The sequence below is a fragment of the Mauremys mutica genome, chromosome 8 (genome assembly GCF_020497125.1).
Source record: "Mauremys mutica isolate MM-2020 ecotype Southern chromosome 8, ASM2049712v1, whole genome shotgun sequence".
Lineage (NCBI taxonomy): Eukaryota > Metazoa > Chordata > Testudines > Geoemydidae > Mauremys > Mauremys mutica.
Genome location: NC_059079.1, coordinates 110,568,406 through 110,589,353, shown reverse-complemented (window position 1 = coordinate 110,589,353; position 20,948 = coordinate 110,568,406). Strand labels below are relative to the sequence as shown.

The 20,948-nt window shown below is 60.7% G+C and overlaps 1 protein-coding gene across 3 annotated transcripts; it reads right to left on the bottom strand.

The window, feature by feature from the left end:
- Positions 1-1,386: 1,386 nt before the first annotated feature.
- On the bottom strand, positions 1,387-19,079 carry N4BP3 (NEDD4 binding protein 3). 3 transcript variants are annotated; one of them, XM_045025977.1, is made up of 5 exons: positions 18,159-19,079; positions 5,487-5,933; positions 4,511-5,068; positions 3,443-3,700; positions 1,387-3,000 (listed from the first exon to the last, which is right to left on the bottom strand). In XM_045025977.1, exons 2-5 carry the CDS (start codon positions 5,901-5,903, stop codon positions 2,428-2,430), a joined length of 1,806 nt encoding a protein of 601 aa, XP_044881912.1. In that variant the 5' UTR covers positions 5,904-5,933; positions 18,159-19,079; the 3' UTR covers positions 1,387-2,427. The 3 variants fall into 3 exon arrangements, with proteins under 3 accessions (XP_044881912.1, XP_044881911.1, XP_044881910.1); XM_045025976.1 differs by lacking the exon at positions 18,159-19,079 and adding an exon at positions 14,012-14,135; XM_045025975.1 differs by lacking the exon at positions 18,159-19,079 and adding an exon at positions 6,340-7,349.
- Between the last annotated feature and the right edge of the window lie 1,869 nt (positions 19,080-20,948).

The window sequence follows — 20,948 nt, the reverse complement described above, 5'->3', positions numbered from 1 at the left end:
TGCTTGGGTCAAAGAGAGACTGGGGCAGTATGAGGCTGTCTGCACAGGCTAGAAGCACGTGGACGAAGGGCTGTCGTAGCCTCAGGATCCCAAGCAAGGGCGAGCTGCTCGGCCATGCGTTTGGAGATGGGCCCCTGCAGCATAGCAATGACAGCTACACCGGCTGGGCCCCTCTCTCAGAGCGTGAATCAATGTTGTGGAATTCAGGAAACCGGTTTCACCACCAACCCAATAATCTAAACACGGTTCTTCCTGAGACGCCACCACTCTGCCCTGTGGCATCTGCGGCAGGAGCTTGGTTTCTGGCTTCCCTGCCAAGTTTTGGTGCCGCCCTCTCCTGGGTCCCACCTCGCCTCCCCATGGCTCTAATTGTTGGGTGTAAACCTGCTGCCTGATGTGGGCACCAGCGAACAAATGAGATTTCAACAGCCAGCTGGCCCAGAATAACAAACCTGCAGCAGATCCCAGGCTCGGGCTCCAGCTCCTCAGAGCCAAGCAGCCAGGAGCCTGCTGTGTGTGCACAGCCTCAGTCACTGCAGGCCAAGCCAGGTTGATGGCGTGGACAGATGCCAAGCACCACCATGACAAGAAGTGGTTTAAAAAGGAGACATTGGCCAGTGGTTGAGGGTACTACAGCTGTTGGCATCTTTGTATTTCAGTTCCAAGCAGAGTCGAGGTTGCTGCCAGAACGAGGCCAGAGAGATTGACCCTGCCAGCCCCCCAGCACCTGTGACCAGCAGAACTGAGTAGATCAACTCAAGGAAGCCAGTTTGGTTCCTCTCCACCCCTCAGATAACCTGCAGCTGGGAGAGGCGAGTTGCGCTGCACCAGGACTGCTCGTGGGGGCTTGTGTCTAACCTTAAAGAGCAGTATGTCGCTGCCAGCCCATTAGAGACAAACCAGAGCCCCCGCTCCAGCAGGAACACAGACAATGGAGCAGGCAGCTCCTGTAAGTGGAGCCCTGTCTGCATCATTCTCAGAAACTGGGCCCATGGTCCCCACGCTGGGATCACTACTCCCCTTCCCAGACTTGCCTGCCTTGAGCTGAACATCCCTGGTCAGCAGCAAATGGAGTTTTGGCTGCAGCAACCTCCTGGGGTGCAGAGTAAATATCAGCTTCACTGCTGCCCACACTGTCAGCTGGGAGGCCTGTAACTCACCCACATGAGCACCCAGGGCCAGTCGCTGCGGTCACCCCCATGGAGGGAGAGAAAGAAGCAGCCACAGGAGCCAGAAGTACCAAATTCAGATTTATTCTAGGAGAGGCTGAGCAGAGCCATGCCAGGCCTGGACCTTCATATCCAGAGCACCCAGCAGCCAGCCCCCCACCTCACCCCATGGTGCTAGCCTGCCCCTGCCCACCCCTCAGCACCAAGCCACAGCCTACGTTCTGGTGAAAGGCGGCTCTGCTTCCCTGGGTGCTCTGCAGCTGAATGGGGGGAAAGCTGACCACACCTTCCCCAATTGCACTTGTGCCGGTGACCCCACCAGGTGCTCTCCTGTGGGCACTCGCTCTACACCATCCCTCCCCTCACCTGGGCTGGGCCGGGCCAGTGGGGGAAAAGGTTCTTCATTTATCTCATTTCACTAGGCATGTGCTACTGCCTCACAGGAAAGCTTCATACCCAGACGTTGGCTGGGCCAGAACTGGGGAGGGTGGGCAAGGATAGGTCTGAGCGATGGTGCATGCTCTCCGGCAGGAGCTGCTTTCCATCTCCCTTTCTCTACGTCAGGATACTGACCCAGCTCCTCTCTATCTCCAAAGCAGCACAGAGGCCACAGCCCTGGGTGGCATGCAAAGCCCCTGCACCTGTCCCCCGGGGCATGAGCCCTATAGTCTCTCCTTTTCTCCAGCAGAGCCAGGTGCCAGGGCAGCTCAAGCCCCGTCAGAAAGTGCTCCACAGCATCCGTGTGTCACATTTCCCAGGCCTCAAGCCCCAAGGCAAGGTTACCTGCATGGGCACCCAGCACAGGCACAGCAGGGCAGGTTTTCTCTGCTGCGGCCAGTGCAGCCCCAGTGTGAAGGACATGCAGCAAGACTGGCAGGCATGCAGCTTGGACAGTGTAAGGAGAGGAAGCTGGGCATCTCCCCAGCAGGGCCAGAGCCCTTGCTGGGGTAGGAAGCAGCAGGGGATGGGGAGGAGGAACAGGAAATCCCACTTGATGCTGGGCTTCTGTTTGCCAGACAGTAAAAATCATGGTGCAAACTTGCCCTGCCAAAGGCAGCTGTTGGAGCACAGATCCCTGCCGCAGAGGCAGAAGTAACACTTGCTCCTGACACTCCCCCAGGGATGGACCTGCAGTGCTCACAGCATCATCAGTCTGAATGGAGAAGCTCCCTTGGCTAGCCCAAGCAGTCCATGGTGCAGCCTGGGTACCATCCCAAGAGCTCTTGCTCCTTCCCAGTCCAGGCTGCTGGCTTCCCATTCAGATTTTTGAAGACTCAACTCTCTCGATCCAGGGTGAGTCTGCGTCAGCATCTCTGGGCTCAGCCCGCAGCTGCCGCAGCTCCCTTTCCAGAGCCTGGCTGCGGTGGTACATCTCCATGTAGCTTGCCTGGATCTCCCTCTGGTAGCGCAGCACTTTCTCCTTCTCCTGCTGCCAGGTTTTCCGCTCCAGCTCAAAGTTCACAGCCTTCAGCTGGCCCTGGCGCCGCTCACGCAGCAGCTCTGCCCACAGCCACTCCACCTGCCTCTCAGGGGGCTCCCCATTCTCGCTGTGAAGACCCCAACACTTGGAGTCGTCAGTTTCACAGCCAGAGAAGTCCTGGCAGACTGGCATGGGAGCATCCCCCAAAGGGAGGGAGGAGCTGGGCTCTGGTGGGGCCTGGAAGGAGTCCCCTAGCTGGGCCAGCTGTGAGTCCTTGGCTTGCACCTCTGCCTGGGCCTCCCGCAGCTGGGTCTTCAAGCTGAAGATCTCACTGAGTTTCTGGGCCAGCTCCTCCTGGGAGTCTCGAAGCTGCTGCTTGAGCAGTGAGATCTCAGCTGCCTTCTGACAAACCTGCAGGAGACACAGAGGAAGGGTGGGGAGGGACGGAGCAAGATATGAGATGCACAGGAAAAGGGGAGGAGGGGAAGTTAGAGTCATTGGGTGCATCTGGATAGGAAACCCCCATTCAATCCCAACTCTGCCAGGCAGGGGCATAGAGCGTTAAACCTGCCACGGGGCAGCCATGCCAGGCAGAACTCTCGGGATTCCCACAGGCAGGAAATGGAGGCTTTGCAGGGGTGTGAAGGATGAGACGGGAAGGGGAGGGGGGTCACTAGGTTTTTGGCTCTAGAGCCAGGTCCATAGCTGCATTAAGTCACAGATGACAGTGACTCTGCCTCGTCCTGAGCCAAAGTTCCTCCACAAAAGCCCCAGCGCATGGTACAGTTGGAGCCCTGGGATCGAGGGCCACTAGGACGGGTGGAGGAGAGCTGCAGGGCTCTCCTCTACTCACCTCCCACCTGGTCTCTTCTAGTTTGGGGCTGACACGTTCACACTGCTGCTGCCACTGCCTCAGCTCCTCGCACTGGCCCTGGTGTAGGCTCAGCTCCTCCTGCAGCCGCTTCTTCTCCTGCTGCGCTTTGTAGAGCTGCAACTGCAGCGCCCGCTGGCTGCGCTGGGCCTGCTGGGTCACCTGCTGCAGCTTGGCGACATACATCTGCTTCAGCTCATCCAGTGCATCCATCCACAGATGTTGTTTGTCCTCGAAAACCTGCTGGCACAAGCAGAGGTCTGTGCCCAGCTCCTGGGGTGAAGTGCCAGGCAGCCCAGCCCAGCCCCCTCCAGCAGCTTGTTAGTATCCGAGGCTGCTCCAGATCCCAGTCCTGCCGTGGGGAGCAGTTGCCCAAACTCCATGGTGGATTAGAGGTGGCTTAGTTAAAGGGAAGTCACACCAAAGCCTAGCACAGGGAGCAGTCTGGCCCCATGACACTGGAATGGGGAGCAGCAGCTCTAAGAGCCAACCCCCCCCAGCAACACACAATCCATCTCCAAACAGGATTCAGCCAGGACAGCAGGGCTCACCTCCCGGCACGGAACCATTCTCACCCTAGTATGAGCTTCTGAAACATAGTCTGGAAACTAAATGTCTCCATTTTTTCAAGAGAGCAGATACAGGCTGGGCAGCTGTTCCTATGGTCCACCCACCGCCACCTTCCCTTGGTGCAAGGGGGAAAAGGTTCCTTGTGCATTGAGATCTTCCAGTCCAATCTCTCTGGAGCAACCCCGATGCTCTGGCACTGGGCGCAGCAGAGCCCAAGCTCCCCACTGCCCAACAGGTCACTGGATTCTGGAGGTGAACATGCCCTTCCCCCACTCTGCTCACACCAGACAACACACTGGCACACTACTGCCAGCACAGCACTCCAGAGAATCATGGACCACGCACAGACCCCAGCATGCAGTGAGCTCCAAGACAACAGCACAGGGGCAACACATGAGACACTAGCAACCCTGCTTGGGGGATGGGGGTGGGAAGCAGGCCCAGGGCCCTGCACCCTCAGGCCAGCCCCACTGCACTCACCTGTGTGAAGGGGTCTTCAGTCTCACTAAGGCTCCTCTTCAACTGCCACAGCTCCCCACTCTTCTCCTGCAGTCGGTCCTCCAGCTGCTTCACCACGTCCTCCAGGGAGTAGGTGAACTCATAGGGGGGTGGGGGCTCCCCGGAGCTTTGCAGACGGCTTAGCGTGGCCATGCTCTTGCAGGACAGAGGTGTTTTCTCCACTGCCAGGGGATCTCGGGGGCCCCAGGAGGCCCTGTCAAGGGAGCCCCCAATGTGGTTGATGTGGCCCATGGAGGCGCTGAACTGGCCCTGGGCAGGTTTGAAGTGGGGAGGGTAGATGGGGAAGCTCTGGATGGAGTTGTGGCTGGAACTGGAGGCCTCGTCTAAGCTGATGGTGTGCAGCAGGTGGGTGCGCATGTGGCCATGCTGGGAGGAGGCGCTGGTGCTGCTCTGGGACAGGAGGGTGTGCAGGCTCCCATTGCTCTTCGACAGCTTCTGCCCTTTAGATGAGGCCAGACCCTGCATAGAGACCAGGCCTTTCCCAGCCACTGCCTTGAAAGCCGATGGCCTGATCCGACACTGAAAGACAAGGGAGCCAAGGATCAACCTGGTCTCAGCAGAGCCACTCAGCAGGGAGAAGAGCTGAGGCACCCCAGTCTGCGTCCCCAGCTGCAGGGTGGCTCAGGGCTTTGCCCTGGACACAGATATGAGGTTTATGTATGAGGACCTCCCAGCAGCTCCCATCTGTCACAGCAGTTACACGGGCCCAACACCACCTGGCCTGCCAAGAACTCGGGGACTGTCCGTAAGGGCCCCCCCCCCCCCCCATGTTCTGCGCCAGCCAGCTCCCGTCTGCTGGCTGCACTCCACTCTAGAGGCAGCTGCATTTCAGGGGCGGTTGGGGCGACGCGCTTGTGGGAAACATCCTTACAACTAGTCCCGCGGATCCCCAGCCACATTGCCTGCTCCAGCCCAGCCCATCACCCGGGGGCCTCACCTTGTCAAAGCGGCCCCGCTCCGGCAGCGAGCTCTTGGAGAAGTCTGCCCCCCGGTGGTGCTCGCGGGGGTAGCGGTCAGGGGACCGGTTCTCACGGTCGCTCTCGTAGTCCCGGCTGCAGGACGCCCCCAGCGCCTGGTGCTTCCTCTCGGCCCGGGGCTCCTTCCTGGCGCTGTGCAGGTAGCTGAAGAGCTCCCGCTGGCTCGGGCCCTTCCGGAGCAGGCCGTCCGGCTGCCGGAACCCCCGCGAGCCCCCCAGCACCGCCCGCAGCTCCACGGGCGTCAAGTCCTGCTTCTCCACCAGGCTGCCCACGCTGCCCATGCCGCAGCCGTAGCTCCCAGGCGCAGGGGCTAGGGAAGAGTCAAGGAGGCAGTTGCCAGGGTCACAGGTCACATGAGGGGCCTGTGCTGTTGCCATGGAGAATTAGACCAACGTGTGGTACCAGCACTGCCAAAGGAGGGAACAGACAGTCAGCAAAGGGGCCACTATGTCCACCAGCCCCACCCTGAGGGGGAGAGCAGGGCTCCCTCACCACATCCCCACGGATGCCCAGACAGCCAGAGGGGAGGCAGAGAGGCCACATCTCCCTGTGTCATGCAGAGCCCACTACTACTCCCAGCATTTACAGCAGGGCCCCAAAGAACCATCCAAGGCCCCATGCAGGGAACCCCGCCCCCTGCCTACAAGCAGCCTCTGGTGGGAGTGGGTCTGTACGGAGCCAGCTGCTCCCTTCAGGCCTGTAAGCTGAGGACGCAGGTGCCTTCCTTCAGCCTCTGGAGCCGGGAGCCCCAACAGGAGCCAGCCAGACACTAGCATCTTCCCCAGAGAGAAAGCAGGGTCCTCTGCCACTGACCTGCTCCCCCCAGGCAGCCAGAGCCAAGCCCCAGGGAGCAGCATGCTGGGAGGATCCGGATGGAAGTCGATCTGCCTTGCCACCCAGCCAAGGCTGAACTGCTCCCTCCTGCCTGACGTGGTGGTTCCCACACCCAGCTCCTCCTCCTGCCTGAGGTGCTGGGGAGGGAAACCAAAACAAGCACATGCCACCCAGCCAGGCAGGCAAGCTCCAGAGCTCCTGTCGCCCACCTGGGCGGGGCTCCTCAGACCGGCTCAGGGGGTGTGGGGGATCCAGCCCAGCAGGGCAGACGACACCCTCCACGGCTGTTCTGGGGCCAGCAAACTGGGGTCTCAGTAGCACAAAATCCAGCATCCAGCTTAGCTCCCTGTTAGCAGCCACAGCAGAGGGGCTAAGGGCTGGCTGGGCTACAGAGGCTGCTACCCCCTGGCTCCCAAGGAGGGGGCAGCGTTCCTGTCTGAGCTGCACCCGCTGTGGGCATGACTGGCTCCCCCGGGGCTGTCAGGCCAGCACCTCCCCCCTCCCCCTTAGTTCAGCTCCTTTCTCTTCTGAGGAAGACCCAGAGCCCAGCTCAGGAGCTGGGGGAAAGAAGCCCAGCAGCTTTCAGCCTTGAGGTGCGAGTGCAAGATACCAGGGGAAGCCCCTGCAGGGGAGACACGGCTCTTCGCCGGAGGTTGGGTCACTGATCATGCCAAGTGCTGCCCTAATGATGGCGCAATGCCAGAGCCCACAGGCGACGGATGCAAGGTGCCCCCAGACAGTCCCTCAGGGCAGAAGGGCTCTGCTGCAGCTAGGATGGAAAGTCTGGCTGGGCAGAAGCTCCCCACATGAGCCAGAAACTTTTTCCACTGGGATCTGGTCCTGACCCCACTGCACTCAATGGACAAACTCTTGCCAAGTCCCATGGGCTCAGAACAGGTAATAAAAGGTAATAATTGGAGATATACCAATCTCCTAGAACTGGAAGGGACCTCGAAAAGTCATCGAGTCCAGCCCCCTGCCTTCACTAGCAGGACCAATTTTTGCCCCAGATCCCTAAGTGGCCTCCTCAAGGATTGAACTCACAACCCTGGGTTTAGGAGGCCAATGCTCAAACCACTGAGCTATCCCTTCCCCCGCCCACAGGGTTCCTGCCCCACCTCAACCTTCTGGGCCTGACCAGCTGCACCAAGAGGAGCAAGGCAAATGGCAGTCCAGGGCTGCACATACCCAAGGCCCCATGGCCTGCGCTCCCTGTCCTGTCCCCCCCACCCCACCCCATCCCCTCGAGGATGAGCACGGGGCGAAGCGTCCAGCTCCTCCAGACAGCAGCAGAGGCTGAAGCCTGAGGAGGGGAAGGGCTGAGACACTCCATTCCAGGCAGCGAACGGAAACAGATGCTGTGGCCTGGGGGGCACAGGCCAGGTGGCACCAGTGGGGGAGGCAGGAACAGGAAGGACAGGAGGCAGGAAGTGGCAGTTTCCTTAGCAGGTTCCAGGCTGCACACACTGCCCTGTGGGGAGGAAGCCCAGGAGGAAACTGACAATGCTGCTTAGCAACTAACAAGCCCCTCACCCTTCCCATGAGGCGCAGTGGGTCAGAACAGCCCCTCCCTCCCCAGCGCTACCCAGGGCAGTGGTCAGTCCTCCCCCTCAGTGCATAGGGCTACTGACCACAGCATCATCCCCAACATAGTCCACTCCCCGGGCTGGCTCCAGCGCTGAGGGAGCAGCTGCCTGTTCCCTGCCCTTCAACCCTGGACAGCAGTGGGTACAGCAAGCCCAGTCAGCTGTATGGCCTGCCGCCGCACCAGGAGGGAGCACAGAGAACCCAGCCCCCGGCCTGAGAACCAGCATGATGCAGAGTGCCCGGCTGGGAGAGCTCCTTGCTCTGGGCAGCATTTCCACCTGCCCTGGACTGCGGAACTCACCCCAATGCCCCCAGAGGCTGCTGCCCACTCACTGCAGGCTCACGCTTTGCCTCGGGCACCCAAATCCACTGGCAAAGGCAGTCTCCAGGGGCTTGCTCTCTGTGCCCTGCCTCCAACGCCCTCCCTCTGCTCTTCGCTGGGACAGGCAGCCAAAGCCTGCAGAGCCACTGGGGGCAGAGCTCGCTAGAGGCCCCATTTTACAGACAGGGAACTTGAGACAAAGCAGTTAAATGACTTGCCCAGCAAAGACCAACCAGCCCTGGAATAACGTCACTTGACAGCCAAAAACGAACAGGCTACGCTGGGAGCGAAGGCTCCCACGGGAACAGCAGGGCTGCCAGGCTGCCCGTGCCGGGAAAGCACAGCCTGTGCCATCACTCTCACCCACTTGTCCTCGAACACTCAGCCTGGATACCCGAGTGTCTGGGGGGCGGGGGGAGAGACCTTTCCTTCAGAGCCCCAGTGAGAACAGGCCATCCAAGTACGGGGGTGGAGAGGTGAAGCTGTCCAAGGCCCACGGCTGGGAACCTGTTACAAGTCTCAGCACCACTGCAGCTTGGGGGACAGCCTGCTCCAAGCCCAGCACTGCCACTGCCCGACAGATCCCTGCTGAGGGCCCTGGGTCAGGCACTGCCCTGGCCCAAGGGCGCTCCCAGCTCAGGTGTAACACCCCAGCTCTCTGCACCAGGCGCTGTGTAAACAAACAACTCCCCTTTAATCACTGTCACACACAAACCGGTCTGACCGCTCCTGCCCTGCAAGGTTATCTCCCTCCTAGGGAACCCAGCATCTGCTCCCACGAGCCACCTGCATATGGCTTCTAACCCGTGGAGGAGGGAGCCACGCTCCTCAGGGGAGCTGGGAGCTCAAAGGGTCTGCAAGGGTTCTCGCTCCTCAGGGCTCCCTGCACCTCAAGCACCAGATTCTCCAGCAGCAGACCCCACAGCCGATTCCCCCTAAGACCCACACAAGCACCCCAAGAAGGGGTAGACTGCCTCTATGGACCAGGGATGGTCCACGGAGCAGCTCAGCTTGCAGGAGCTCTGGGCCCAATCTCCTCCCTGTACCCGAGATGCCACTAACACCACTGCCCAGTCGGCATCTCCCTGCAAGTGCACAGCTCTGATCTGGGAGACCAAGGCAAGTGGTACCCAGGTGCCAGCCCACTGCCTCCTCCCCTTCTTAGAAGGGGCTTTTTGGCTGCCTATGGGGAACATGGCAGGGGTGGGCACCATGTAGTTCCAGGCCTCTCGGCCCACTGGCCCCTTGCTCTCTTTTGTGGGGAGCCTCCCTGGGTGAGCCATGTCAGTGGGGTGGCCCACTCCAGAACAACCCTGTACACACCCCCATTGAGGGGTTGGGACCTGAGCTGGATTTCCAGGTGTGTTGCACTGGAAAGCAACTCTCGGCCCCAGCCGGGACACAGCCACTCTCCTTGGGCCCTAGGGTAACCCCACACGCTTTCACACAGGAGTGAAACACTTCAGCCTGAACACGGGGCAGGGAGGGGAATTAACCATTGGCGCAGCTTGCAGGGTTCATTCTCCACCACTGGAGGCTCTAAATCGAGACTGAGCATCTCTTTCTAAAAGGGCCACTCAAGCTCACCCAGTTCTGGGCTGGCCGCAGGAACCTGGAGGGGTTGCACCGTCTGTGCTCCACAGGGGCTCCGCCTGCATGGTCAGAATGGTCCCTCTGTCAGACAGCCCTCCCATCTACGGCTCCATGTGCTCCCAGGGCTGAGCCAGCAGCACTGGGCTACCCTCCAGGGGACTCAGCTGAGCCCAGAACCCCAGAGGGGAGGCGGAGGCCAGGCTGTGTTCCTCCACACACCACCTTGTGATGCCTTAGGACAGACAGCTGTAACCACAGCACCTGGGGCTGTGAGGAGCCCCCTGCTCCACGGGGCGGCTGGCCCCGTTCCTTCATGGCTTCGCTCAATCCCGCAGTGTGGAGACGACTCAGGCTCAGCGGTTTTCTGAGTTGGCTTTGTCCAGCCAGCTTCTCATGATGTTGGCTACGGATACAATGATCCCAAGCAATCAGGTGCCATTTGACATCACCCCTGGAAGAGCACAGCAGCAGCACATCACCCCCTAATGTCACACTGGGGCAGAACTTACTGCAAGGGGAGAACATCCCTTACTGAGACACCTACTTTGGTCCCCAAAGCACCTCGCTGTTCCTGGGAGGTGAGCCGCACCAGTCCCGCTTAGCACTGCAGAGATCACAGCCACAGGAGGCCTGGCTAACTCCCAGCCTCTGCTGCACAGACAGATTGGGAGCAGCCTGAAGGTATCCATGACACACAGACCTGAGGAACATTCTCACCTGGTCCAGGAGCTCCTGGGAACGCTCAGTGAGTGATGCCCCAGCCCCTTCCTTGGGTGGCAGCTGGTTAGTGAGGTTTGTCCATTGCACAGCCATCAGAGCACTGCCCTGGCAGCCACAAAGCAAGGATATCAGCTCTCTCCAGGTGCCAATGGGAAATGCCCCAGCCCCTCTGGAGTCCAGAGTCTTGCCAGGACCTGGGCCTGTATCCCGATTGGTCTGGAAGTGCCTTTCAAATCAGCCTCTGGCACCTGCTGGGCTCCAACCCCACTGGGCTGGAACGGCCCTTCCGGACCGGGCGAGTCAGTGCAGTGGCTGCACACGCATCCCGCAGAGTGAGCCTGAGGAAGGGCGCGTGCAGTGCCGCAGAAGCTGGATTCAATGGGAGCTTGGCCACAACTTCATCAGGAGCAGGCAGGGCCCTGGTACCCTGCCCTGGCTCTGGAGAGGCAGGCATCAGCACAGCCTGTGTCTGCAGTAACAAAAGAGACAGGCACCGGGACTGGGGGAGAAACCCTGGGTGGAATTAAACCATAGACACCTCCCCAGGGTCACAGCCACAGCATGACTCACAGAGGGGCAGTGAGGCTGGGGCTACATTCCAAGGGAAGGTGCCATCCACCCAGAAGTGCTGTGCTTGGGGGGCAGGGACAAATGGGGACCAGCCATGTGATGACACAAGCTGCCCTGGAGCAGCATGGGAGTGGGGTGGGAGGCATTGAGGCAGGATGGGAAACCAGCTCCATCCCATGGCCACACAGCTGGAACACTTCAGCCCGGTGGCATCTGCTGGGAAGATGCTGCCAGTACAACGTAACCTGGGATTTAGAGCTGGCCAGCGAAGAGCCCAGAGCAGGGTTCAAGCAGTGGCTGTACCCACAGGGGCAGGCTCTGCAACCCATGCTTAAGATGGAGTTTTTGAAAATTAGATTCAGCTTTCAGGGCTTAGGGGACTACCTGACCCCCCCCCGCCCCAGCACTTCACACAGGCCACCAAGCCTGCAGTCTGGGCTGCACTCATGCCAGCAACCTGGAAGGAAATGGCCCAATCCCCTGAGTCCTGAAGACCCCAGGGAGATGGGCTTTGTTGGCTCCTAGAGACTGGCTTTGCCAGGCTTCCTCCCCATGCCCTTGAGCCACAATGAAGAGCAAGACTCCAGCAGCCCCAGGGAGTCTGTCCCGGGCAGGGAGGCTGGGGGTTATTCTCCAAAACCTGACAAGAATCTCAGCACAGGCTGGAAACACGAGACCAATGGGGTCACCAGGGCTGGCTTAGACTTACTGGGGTCCGGGACCAAAGCCAAAACCCCACCACCCAGGAGGGCAAGACTCAGATTACAGGCCCCCAGCCTAAGACTGGAGCCCTTGGGCAGCAGCAGTGGGGTTCAGGCAGGCTCAGGGTTCAATCCCCTCTCCTGGGGTCATGTGGTAATGTTTGTTGTCAGAAGGGGGTCTCAGTGCAGTGCAGTCTGAGAACCCCCTGCGCTAGACACTTGCTGCTCCACCTCCCTGCCCCCAGAGCCAGCTGCTATTTACCACCCCCAGGTGCCGAGCAGCGACAGGAGGCTCAGCATGGGGCCGCCCATCCCTTCTTACTCCAACAGGAAGAACCAGGAACCCCCAAACATCATCAACCCCTAAGTGAGGATGGGCACCTCCATGGGCAGCCACAGGATGCCTGTGGCAAGCGGAGGCAGAAGCGCCAGACCATGAAAACGGCCGGTGTTTCCTGGCTTCTTGTGCCAGATCTCAAGTACCCCAGCTGCTCTCCCACACGGAGTCCCAAAGCACAGCACAGCCTAGGAACGGTTCCAGCTCCGGACAAAGCAATCAGCCACCCATACTCATACCACACGTGCCGAGAACGACTCCCGCCACTACCCCGCATCCCCTCCTCTTGCCAAGGCCTTGCTGTCAGACACCATGTGCAACAGAGCCCCACCAGCAGGTTCTGTAACCTGAGTTCCACAGACACACCACTTCACAACGGTGACGGGAAGACAACACTGGGCTGATGGGGACCGCAGATCACCTGAGCTCTAAAATGACCAGCAGTGCTCAGCACGAGGAACACACCTGCGGGGACAGGTGGGGGATCTTCAAGTGTAAAATCCTAGCAAACCCCAACACATGCTGAATAAGCCAAGAGCCCAAGTCAGCTAGCCCTCACTGCCCAACCCCATCAACCCTGAGCATCCCGTGTCAGGGGCCCATGCAAAGAGGCTGAGGAGCTGAGGTCAGAGCAGGGCAGAAAGGGCTGGTGTTCCTGCCGGGTCCCCACGCACCACAGACCAGGCAGGTATTTCCGTGAAAGCAATCCATGCTGAAACACAGACACATTCTTGCTGAAGGGGGTCACCTTTCGCTCCAGAGCCACGCTCCTGTCTGAACACTGCTCAGGTCCTATTGCCGCAGGTAACAGCTCAGAACAGGAGCTGGAGGAGAAGGAAACATTCTGACAGCACCTGGTACAGTCAGTTCACCTGTCTCCCCTGGGCAGTTGCTGTTTTCCCCCACGTGCAGGATCTTTCATATGGCCAGAGAGGAAAGAGCCTGTTTTAAAAATCTTAGTCTCAGCTATCCCAGTGCTGAGGCCGCAGAGAACCTGAAGTGACCAGAGCAGCCCTGGCAGCGGAGTGGCGCATTCACGGCGCGGGGCTCAGGCCGTGCACAACTCGGAGCCAGTGGGGGCACCTGGGACCACGGCTAATTCGGATCAGATCTCAAGCCAACAGCCGGGGATGGGTCTCCTCCAGCAGCGCTGGGTCGGGGGGTGGGCGGCTGCCTAGCAGGAGTCACGGGCACTAGCAATAGCGACAGAGAAACGGCCTTGCTCCAATCCCGTCCCGGTCCGGTCCGGCCCAGCTCGCCGGCTCCACTGGGTGCGGGCCAGGGCACAGCACCGCCCCCGGGACCCCGCTCCGGAACCCCGGAACGCGCGGCCGAACCAGCTCAGCCCCGAGACGCCCAGCGCCTCCCCGGCCTTCGAACCGCTCCGCAGCGGGGATTCGCTGCCGACAGCCCCGGGCACGGGCACCCGCACCGGCTCCGCGCTCCCACCCTGCTCGGCCCGAACACAGCCAGTCTCCGGCCGGGCCGAGCCGAGCCGGGCCGGGCCAGCCCCGCTCACGCGCTGCGGGGTTCAGCACACCCCGGACACAGCCAGTCTCCTGCGGGGCCGGGCCGAGCCGAGCCGAGCCGGGCCAGCCCCGCTCACGCGCTGCGGGGCTCAGCACACCCCGGACACAGCCAGTCTCCTGCGGGGCCGGGCCGAGCCGAGCCGGGCCGGGCCAGCCCCGCTCACGCGCTGCGGGGTTCAGCACACCCCGGACACAGCCAGTCTCCTGCGGGGCCGGGCCGGGCCAGCCCCCAGCCGGATGCGGGGCCCGGGGCTCGGCAGACACGTGCCCCGCGGGCGGCCCCGGGACTCACCATGCTCGCGGCGCGGGCTCCACGCGGCTGCACCAGCGCGGCCGGGGCAGCAGCAAAACCCGGCCTGGACGCGGCTCCCGCCCGCCGCCGCCGCTGCTCTGGGAACCCAAAGCCCGGCCTGGATCGCGGCCCGGAGGCGGGGCCCCGCGTTGCCTGCCAGCCCCGCCCCGCGAGCCCCCGGGGCCGCTGCCCGCCGCGGTTTGAAAGGGGGGCGGGGCCGGCGGCTGGACGCCCCCGCAGGGCAGTAGCTGCTGGCTCCTACAGCCCGGTAGCCCTGCAGGCGGGAGCAGATTAAGCGATTGCTTAGAGCCCCCCCCCGGCAGCTCCGGGGGCCCCTATTCGCTTTTCATGGGGGGGGGGGGAATATTCCTGGTTAGCGCCCCCCCACCTCCGTTAGCACCGCCTCTGCCTGCAGGCACCTCCGGGAAGGCACGTGGAGGCTCCGATCCACAGAGCCCCGCTCAGCCCCACTTTGCAGTGCCCTTCACTTGTAACTGGAGAGACCCTGGGCTGGGGGAAACCCTCGCCTGCCTAACCCCTCCTTGCCAAGCTCTGCAGCGAGCTGCCTGCCCCAGAGCACCCCCTGCACTCCCTCCTTCCAGCTGCTCCAGCACATCCAAGGCAGCTAGAAATACACTAACCCTGGGCAACGCTGCTGCTGACGCCAAGGTGCTGGGTCACGGTGGGCTTGACTGGGAGCAGATGCAGCCCACCGGATACTGCCGGCATCCACACCTGCTCCATGCTATGAGCCCCTCCCTAGACGTTAGGGAGCAAACCAAGTATTCAGTCTTCGTGCCCCCTCGGCCTCTCTGCCAGCCCCGTGCTCACACCCGGCACCAGAACGCTGGGCTCTTGCACAAAGGTGATAACAATCCTTCCCTTCGGGGGGGATTATGAAGCTTTACGAATAGACATTCCCAATGTGCTTGGAGCCCTTGGCCGGCAGGTGCTAGAGATGGGTAGAGGACAAGTACTATTACTGGAGGAGTTAGACCAGGGGTAGGCAACCTATGGCACAGGTGCCGAAGGCAGCACGTGAACTGATTTTCAGTGGCACTCACACTGCCTGGGTCCTGGCCACCAGTGCGGGGGGCTCTGCATTTTAGTTTAATTTTAAATGAAGCTTCTTCAACATTTTTAAAACCTTATTTACTTTACATACAACAATAGTTTAGTTATATATTATAGACGTATAGAGAGAGACCTTCTAAAAACGTTAAAATGTATCACTGGCACACGAAACCTTAAATTAGAGTGAATAAATGAAGACTCAGCACAGCACTGCTGAAAGGTTGCCGACCCCTGAGTTAGACAGAGCTGCTCCCATCCCCTCTGGGTGCTGGAATTTCTGCCATGAACAAGCTCTGTCCCCACAGAAGGTTGCCAGGGTACAGGCAGAGCTAGGCAGGGACACATGCACTGCAGGCTGCTTCAAGCCATGCCTCCAGCTATTACGGGGGCAGTGTCACCACATCCACTTGTGGGCAGTGTGTGTCCTTTATTACAGCCATAGCAGCAGGGAGCCTGTGTCCCTGAGGGTCACAGTCCGTTCCAAGGTGAAATGATGCTTGGCCTCACAGCCCACTCCCTAAAGGAGAAAATCTACAGCTTAAAAGGGGAAGGGACCTCACAAGCAGGAAATTGTGATCTGCTTCAGTCATCAGTGGGGAGAGCCAGGCTCACCTTGCTGCAATACGAGCCACCTGCATGTATGCTTGGCCCTGGTGGAGCATGGTGACAGGCCCTGGCTCTCCGCAGAAGGTGTACGTGAGGAGTTCAGTGCTGCCAGGACTTGTCTGCTCCACAGCCCTGGGGCTCGGCACTGGACATGTATCATCGGGATTCGCATTGTGAAACCCATTGAAGTTGATGACAGGAAACAGAACTGGCCAGGGATGAAACATCTGATTGTATGAAGCATCCAGAATTTCCAGCCCTGCACAGTTCAGAGCCTGGAAGCACACCTAGCATTCCTGTTCACACATTACTGAGCTGCAATGACAGGGTCTCGTGGCAATGGAACCGCAGGGGCTCCCTCCAGGCCCTTTGCTCCGTTTATAAAGACCATGTTGTCAACACCAGACTAAGTGGCACCTCTCCCACTTCTCCATGGAAGTCTTGATTGCTGAGAATATGTGGGCGAGATCAGTGACAGCCCTTTAATCAGCAGCAGTAATTTTAGAATCTGGCCTTGCCTGAGAGGAGGCTGCATGCAGAGCCCTGATTGTGCTGGGGGAGTGGGGTAGCACAAGGGCTTTTTGCTAAACATTCTTCAGCTGCAGCCAGCCTGGCTCACTGGGTTTCACCAGCTCACAGGGGAAGGCAGCTGAGGTGTTTCAAAGGGAATCCCAGGGAGCCTCTGCTGCTCCCATTGTCAGTTACACAGAGCACAGCACAGGGATGAGCTCTCTCCTTGCCGCACCTGCCTGCTTTAGTCATGAAATGTGACATAATCAATGCCTCTGAATCAGACCTGCTCACTCCCAGCTGGGGCCTGGTTTTGTTCCTTTGTGTCCCCTCCCCAGCTGTCACCAGCTCAGGGAGTCGGGATTCTGGGGTGTGATGATGGTTGCAGCAGAGACAAGGATGCAAGCACCAGCCGAGTTCATTCCAAAACAGGGACCCAAGCAAAGCACTAACTCAGTAATTACACGCGCTATGCGACACACGCCTGCCTCCAGGCAGAGACTATGGCTACTGGTTCTGAGCAGCTCACCATTGTGAAGCCAAGAGCCTGATTTACTGGGGCCTGACTCAATTTTTAAATGGTTGGGGTTGCTCAATTAGGCACCAGGGAGGGGCACATCAGCATTGCCTGCAAGGGGCAAAACAAAGGCCTGAGCTTCCCTGAGGAATACCCTAGTCCCATAGGCTCTGAGCTGCCCTGCCACCAAGCTCCACAGCATGCCCCCTTCCCCAGTGCAGGAAGCATCTGGGGCTGGAAGAGCCAGAGGAGGGAGGGATGGATCTGGGGTGGAAGGAGGTCTGGCCAAAGCGTTCTTACATCCTGCTGATTCTGCAGCCCTGAAATGGCCTGTAAGTCTCTTAACACAAACTCACTTGCAACTGTGTGCACACAAAATTTCCCTCAGCAACTCCCCATCTCTTTTAAAATCTCCTCAGTAAAACGCATCTTCCCTTCCCCCCTCTCTGTCTTGGCTCTCTGTGTGACTATAGTTTTCTGGGGTTGATGCCATAACATGTTGAGAGATCCAGTTTGCACAAGAGCCTTTACACAATTTCAAGCTGCACTAGGTAGTGCTCACAAACACACGCACTCCCACACCTCCGTGCTGATTACACCATGTGCAGACACCACTGTAGCACAGCAGTTTGGAAAGCAGGGCAGTCTGTCCAATGCATCTTCTGGCCCAAAGGCCATCTCTTCCCCTCCCTGCCTTCATCAGTGAGTTGTCTATTTCAATTGTGATCCCCTGGGACATGGATCTGCCTTGTTATGTGACAAGCAGCCCCAGTTTGGGATGTTGTAGGATCAATAACAGTAAAGTCTCACAGTAGGTTAAATTCCCCTGGCAGCACAGTCTGTCTAGAGCCCAATGTGTGCACAGAACGGGCATTAGTCATACACCCACTTGGTATCCCTCCGCTTGCCGGGCCGGGATGTATGGGTACGTTCTGGAGCAAGTGGTAATGCCATCAGCCCCACTGCCTCAGCAGGTTTTGGGGACCCAGGTAGAAGGAGCTAGTCGTACTTGGGACCCTGCTGCTACCGGTCCTTTAGGTCTCTTCTCTTGGAGGTTATTGAAGACGGTCTGTCTTGGGGTGGATCAGGGAGATGGCTTTCACTACGACCTTGTAGTCATGCTGAGGAGTGAAACTGGGTGCCAGTTCATTAGCTCAGAGCTTCCCCTTTTTAGGCAGCAGGGTGAGCATGTCTGGCGGGCACGACGGGGGGCACCCTGCTCCTTAAGGATTTGGCCCAGATGGTGGCAAGGGCCAGGCTGAGGACAGCCCAGAATATGCAGCAGAACTCCGCAGTCAGCCCATCTCTTAGCTGCCAGGACTTTACCTGGCTGGTCCCTGACGCTCTTACAGTATATTTCACTGGCACCTCAGCTCCCCCTGGGGGAAACCTGAGCTAGTGCAATAGCCACTGATTTGCTAAGGAATGCTGCAAACTTACCCCTGCCCTCCTGTAGTCAAACAGGAGTGTTCCCCAGGCAATGGGGAGCGGTATGGGCCTGTCTCCCTGTCCCTGGCTCAGTCCATCCCTTCCTTCTTCTGTCCAGGGCTGGGATGAGGCATAAGAGCTCCTAATGGTACAGTTCCAATCAGCAGAGGATTCTGCCTGCGTCCCATGGAATGAGCCTCCTAAATATCCTGAAAGTCAGGGCTTTGGAGCAGTGCTCCGGCTCCGTTCCAGCTCCAGGCAAAAACCTGCAGCTCCACTGCTCCAGAGCTGCTCCATGCTCCAGCTCCAGGCTCCGCTCCAAAGCCCTGCCTGAGAGAACCTGCTTCAATACAGAACTAAAACCACCTCCGACCGCACACCCCGAGTTGTCACCTACCAACCCACATGAGGTATCAAATAACAACACCCCATACTCAATGGGGACCCCATCCCATAAGAAACCTTTCCCAAAACCCCTTTTCTGGCCTTCAAACAACTTCCCAAGCTCATCGTCAGAAACAAGCTGCCAACAGACCAGGACACCCCAGCACAGCACCAAACCCTTCCAGGCAACAGATGCAAAACCTGCAGACATATCTGTACTGGTAGGATGAGCAACACCCCCAACCCCCAACTCAAGATCCAGGGGTCCTACGCATGCCTTTCACAACACGTGGTGTACCTCAGCCAGTGCCCTACATGCTCCAATAGCAACTATGAAGGTGCAACTAGACAATCACTGAGCTGTCTGTGTACCTCACACAGGAAAATGATAAATCACAAACACCTCATCACCTGTGGGTGAACACTTCTCACAAAGCGATCACTCCACCTCTGACCTCTCAGTCTTTGTGCTCTAAGGAAACCTGCACAATACCTTCAAAAGACAAGCCTGGGAGCTTAAATTGGGAACTTTGCTAGACACTTAGGGTGACCAGACAGCAAGTGTGAAAAATCGGGACAGGGGGTGGGGGCTATATAGGAGCCTATATAAGAAAAAGACCCTAAAATCAGGACTGTCCCTATAAAATTGGGACATCTGGTCACCCTATAGACACTATAACTCACAGACTGAACAGAGACACTGGATTTATGGCTTATTACAACAACCTGTGACCCGCTAACAACCCCTCAGCTGACTAGAGACTGTTAACAGGCCACTTCACCTTGAATGCTCCCTTGAAACGTGTGTTAGCTACTTATGCTAAACCGTCTGCCCCACCTTGTATTGGGGGCCCCGAGCAGGGGCGGCTCTAGGTATTTAGCCACCCCAAGCACGGCAGCTTGCCTGCGGGAGGTCCCCGGTCCCGCGGATCCGGCGGCAGCCTGCGGGAGGTCCCCGGTCCCGCGGATCCGGCGGCAGCCTGCGGGAGGTCCCCGGTCCCGCGGATCCGGCGGCAGCCTGCGGGAGGTCCCCGGTCCCGCGGATCCGGCGGCAGCCTGCGGGAGGTCCCCGGTCCCGCGGATCCGGCGGCAGCCTGCGGGAGGTCCCCGGTCCCGCGGATCCGGCGGCAGCCTGCGGGAGGTCCCCGGTCCCGCGGATCCGGCGGCAGCCTGCGGGAGGTCCCCGGTCCCGCGGATCCGGCGGCAGCCTGCGGGAGGTCCCCGGTCCCGCGGATCCGGCGGCAGCCTGCGGGAGGTCCCCGGTCCCGCGGATCCGGCGGCAGCCTGCGGGAGGTCCCCGGTCCCGCGGATCCGGCGGCAGCCTGCGGGAGGTCCCCGGTCCCGCGGATCCGGCGGCAGCCTGCGGGAGGTCCCCGGTCCCGCGGATTCGGCGGCAGCCTGCGGGAGGTCCCCGGTCCCGCGGATCCGGCGGCAGCCTGCGGGAGGTCCCCGGTCCCGCGGATTCGGCGGCAGCCTGCGGGAGGTCCCCGGTCCCGCGGATCCGGCGGCAGCCTGCGGGAGGTCCCCGGTCCCGCGGATCCGGCGGCAGCCTGCGGGAGGTCCCCGGTCCCGCGGATCCGGCGGCAGCCTGCGGGAGGTCCCCGGTCCCGCGGATCCGGCGGCAGCCTGCGGGAGGTCCCCGGTCCCGCGGATCCGGCGGCAGCCTGCGGGAGGTCCCCGGTCCCGCGGATCCGGCGGCAGCCTGCGGGAGGTCCCCGGTCCCGCGGATCCGGCGGCAGCCTGCGGGAGGTCCCCGGTCCCGCGGATCCGGCGGCAGCCTGCGGGAGGTCCCCGGTCCCGCGGATCCGGCGGCAGCCTGCGGGAGGTCCCCGGTCCCGCGGATCCGGCGGCAGCCTGCGGGAGGTCCCCGGTCCCGCGGATCCGGCGGCAGCCTGCGGGAGGTCCCCGGTCCCGCGGATCCGGCGGCAGCCTGCGGGAGGTCCCCGGTCCCGCGGATCCGGCGGCAGCCTGCGGGAGGTCCCCGGTCCCGCGGATCCGGCGGCAGCCTGCGGGAGGTCCCCGGTCCCGCGGATCCGGCGGCAGCCTGCGGGAGGTCCCCGGTCCCGCGGATCCGGCGGCAGCCTGCGGGAGGTCCCCGGTCCCGCGGATCCGGCGGCAGCCTGCGGGAGGTCCCCGGTCCCGCGGATTCGGCGGCAGCCTGCGGGAGGTCCCCGGTCCCGCGGATCCGGCGGCAGCCTGCGGGAGGTCCCCGGTCCCGCGGATCCGGCGGCAGCCTGCGGGAGGTCCCCGGTCCCGCGGATCCGGCGGCAGCCTGCGGGAGGTCCCCGGTCCCGCGGATTCGGCGGCAGCCTGCGGGAGGTCCGTCGTAGCCGTGGGACCAGCAGACCCTCCGCAGGCTGCCGCCCTCGCGGCGCCGGCAGAGCGCCCCCCCGTGGCTTGCCGCCCCAGGCACGTGCG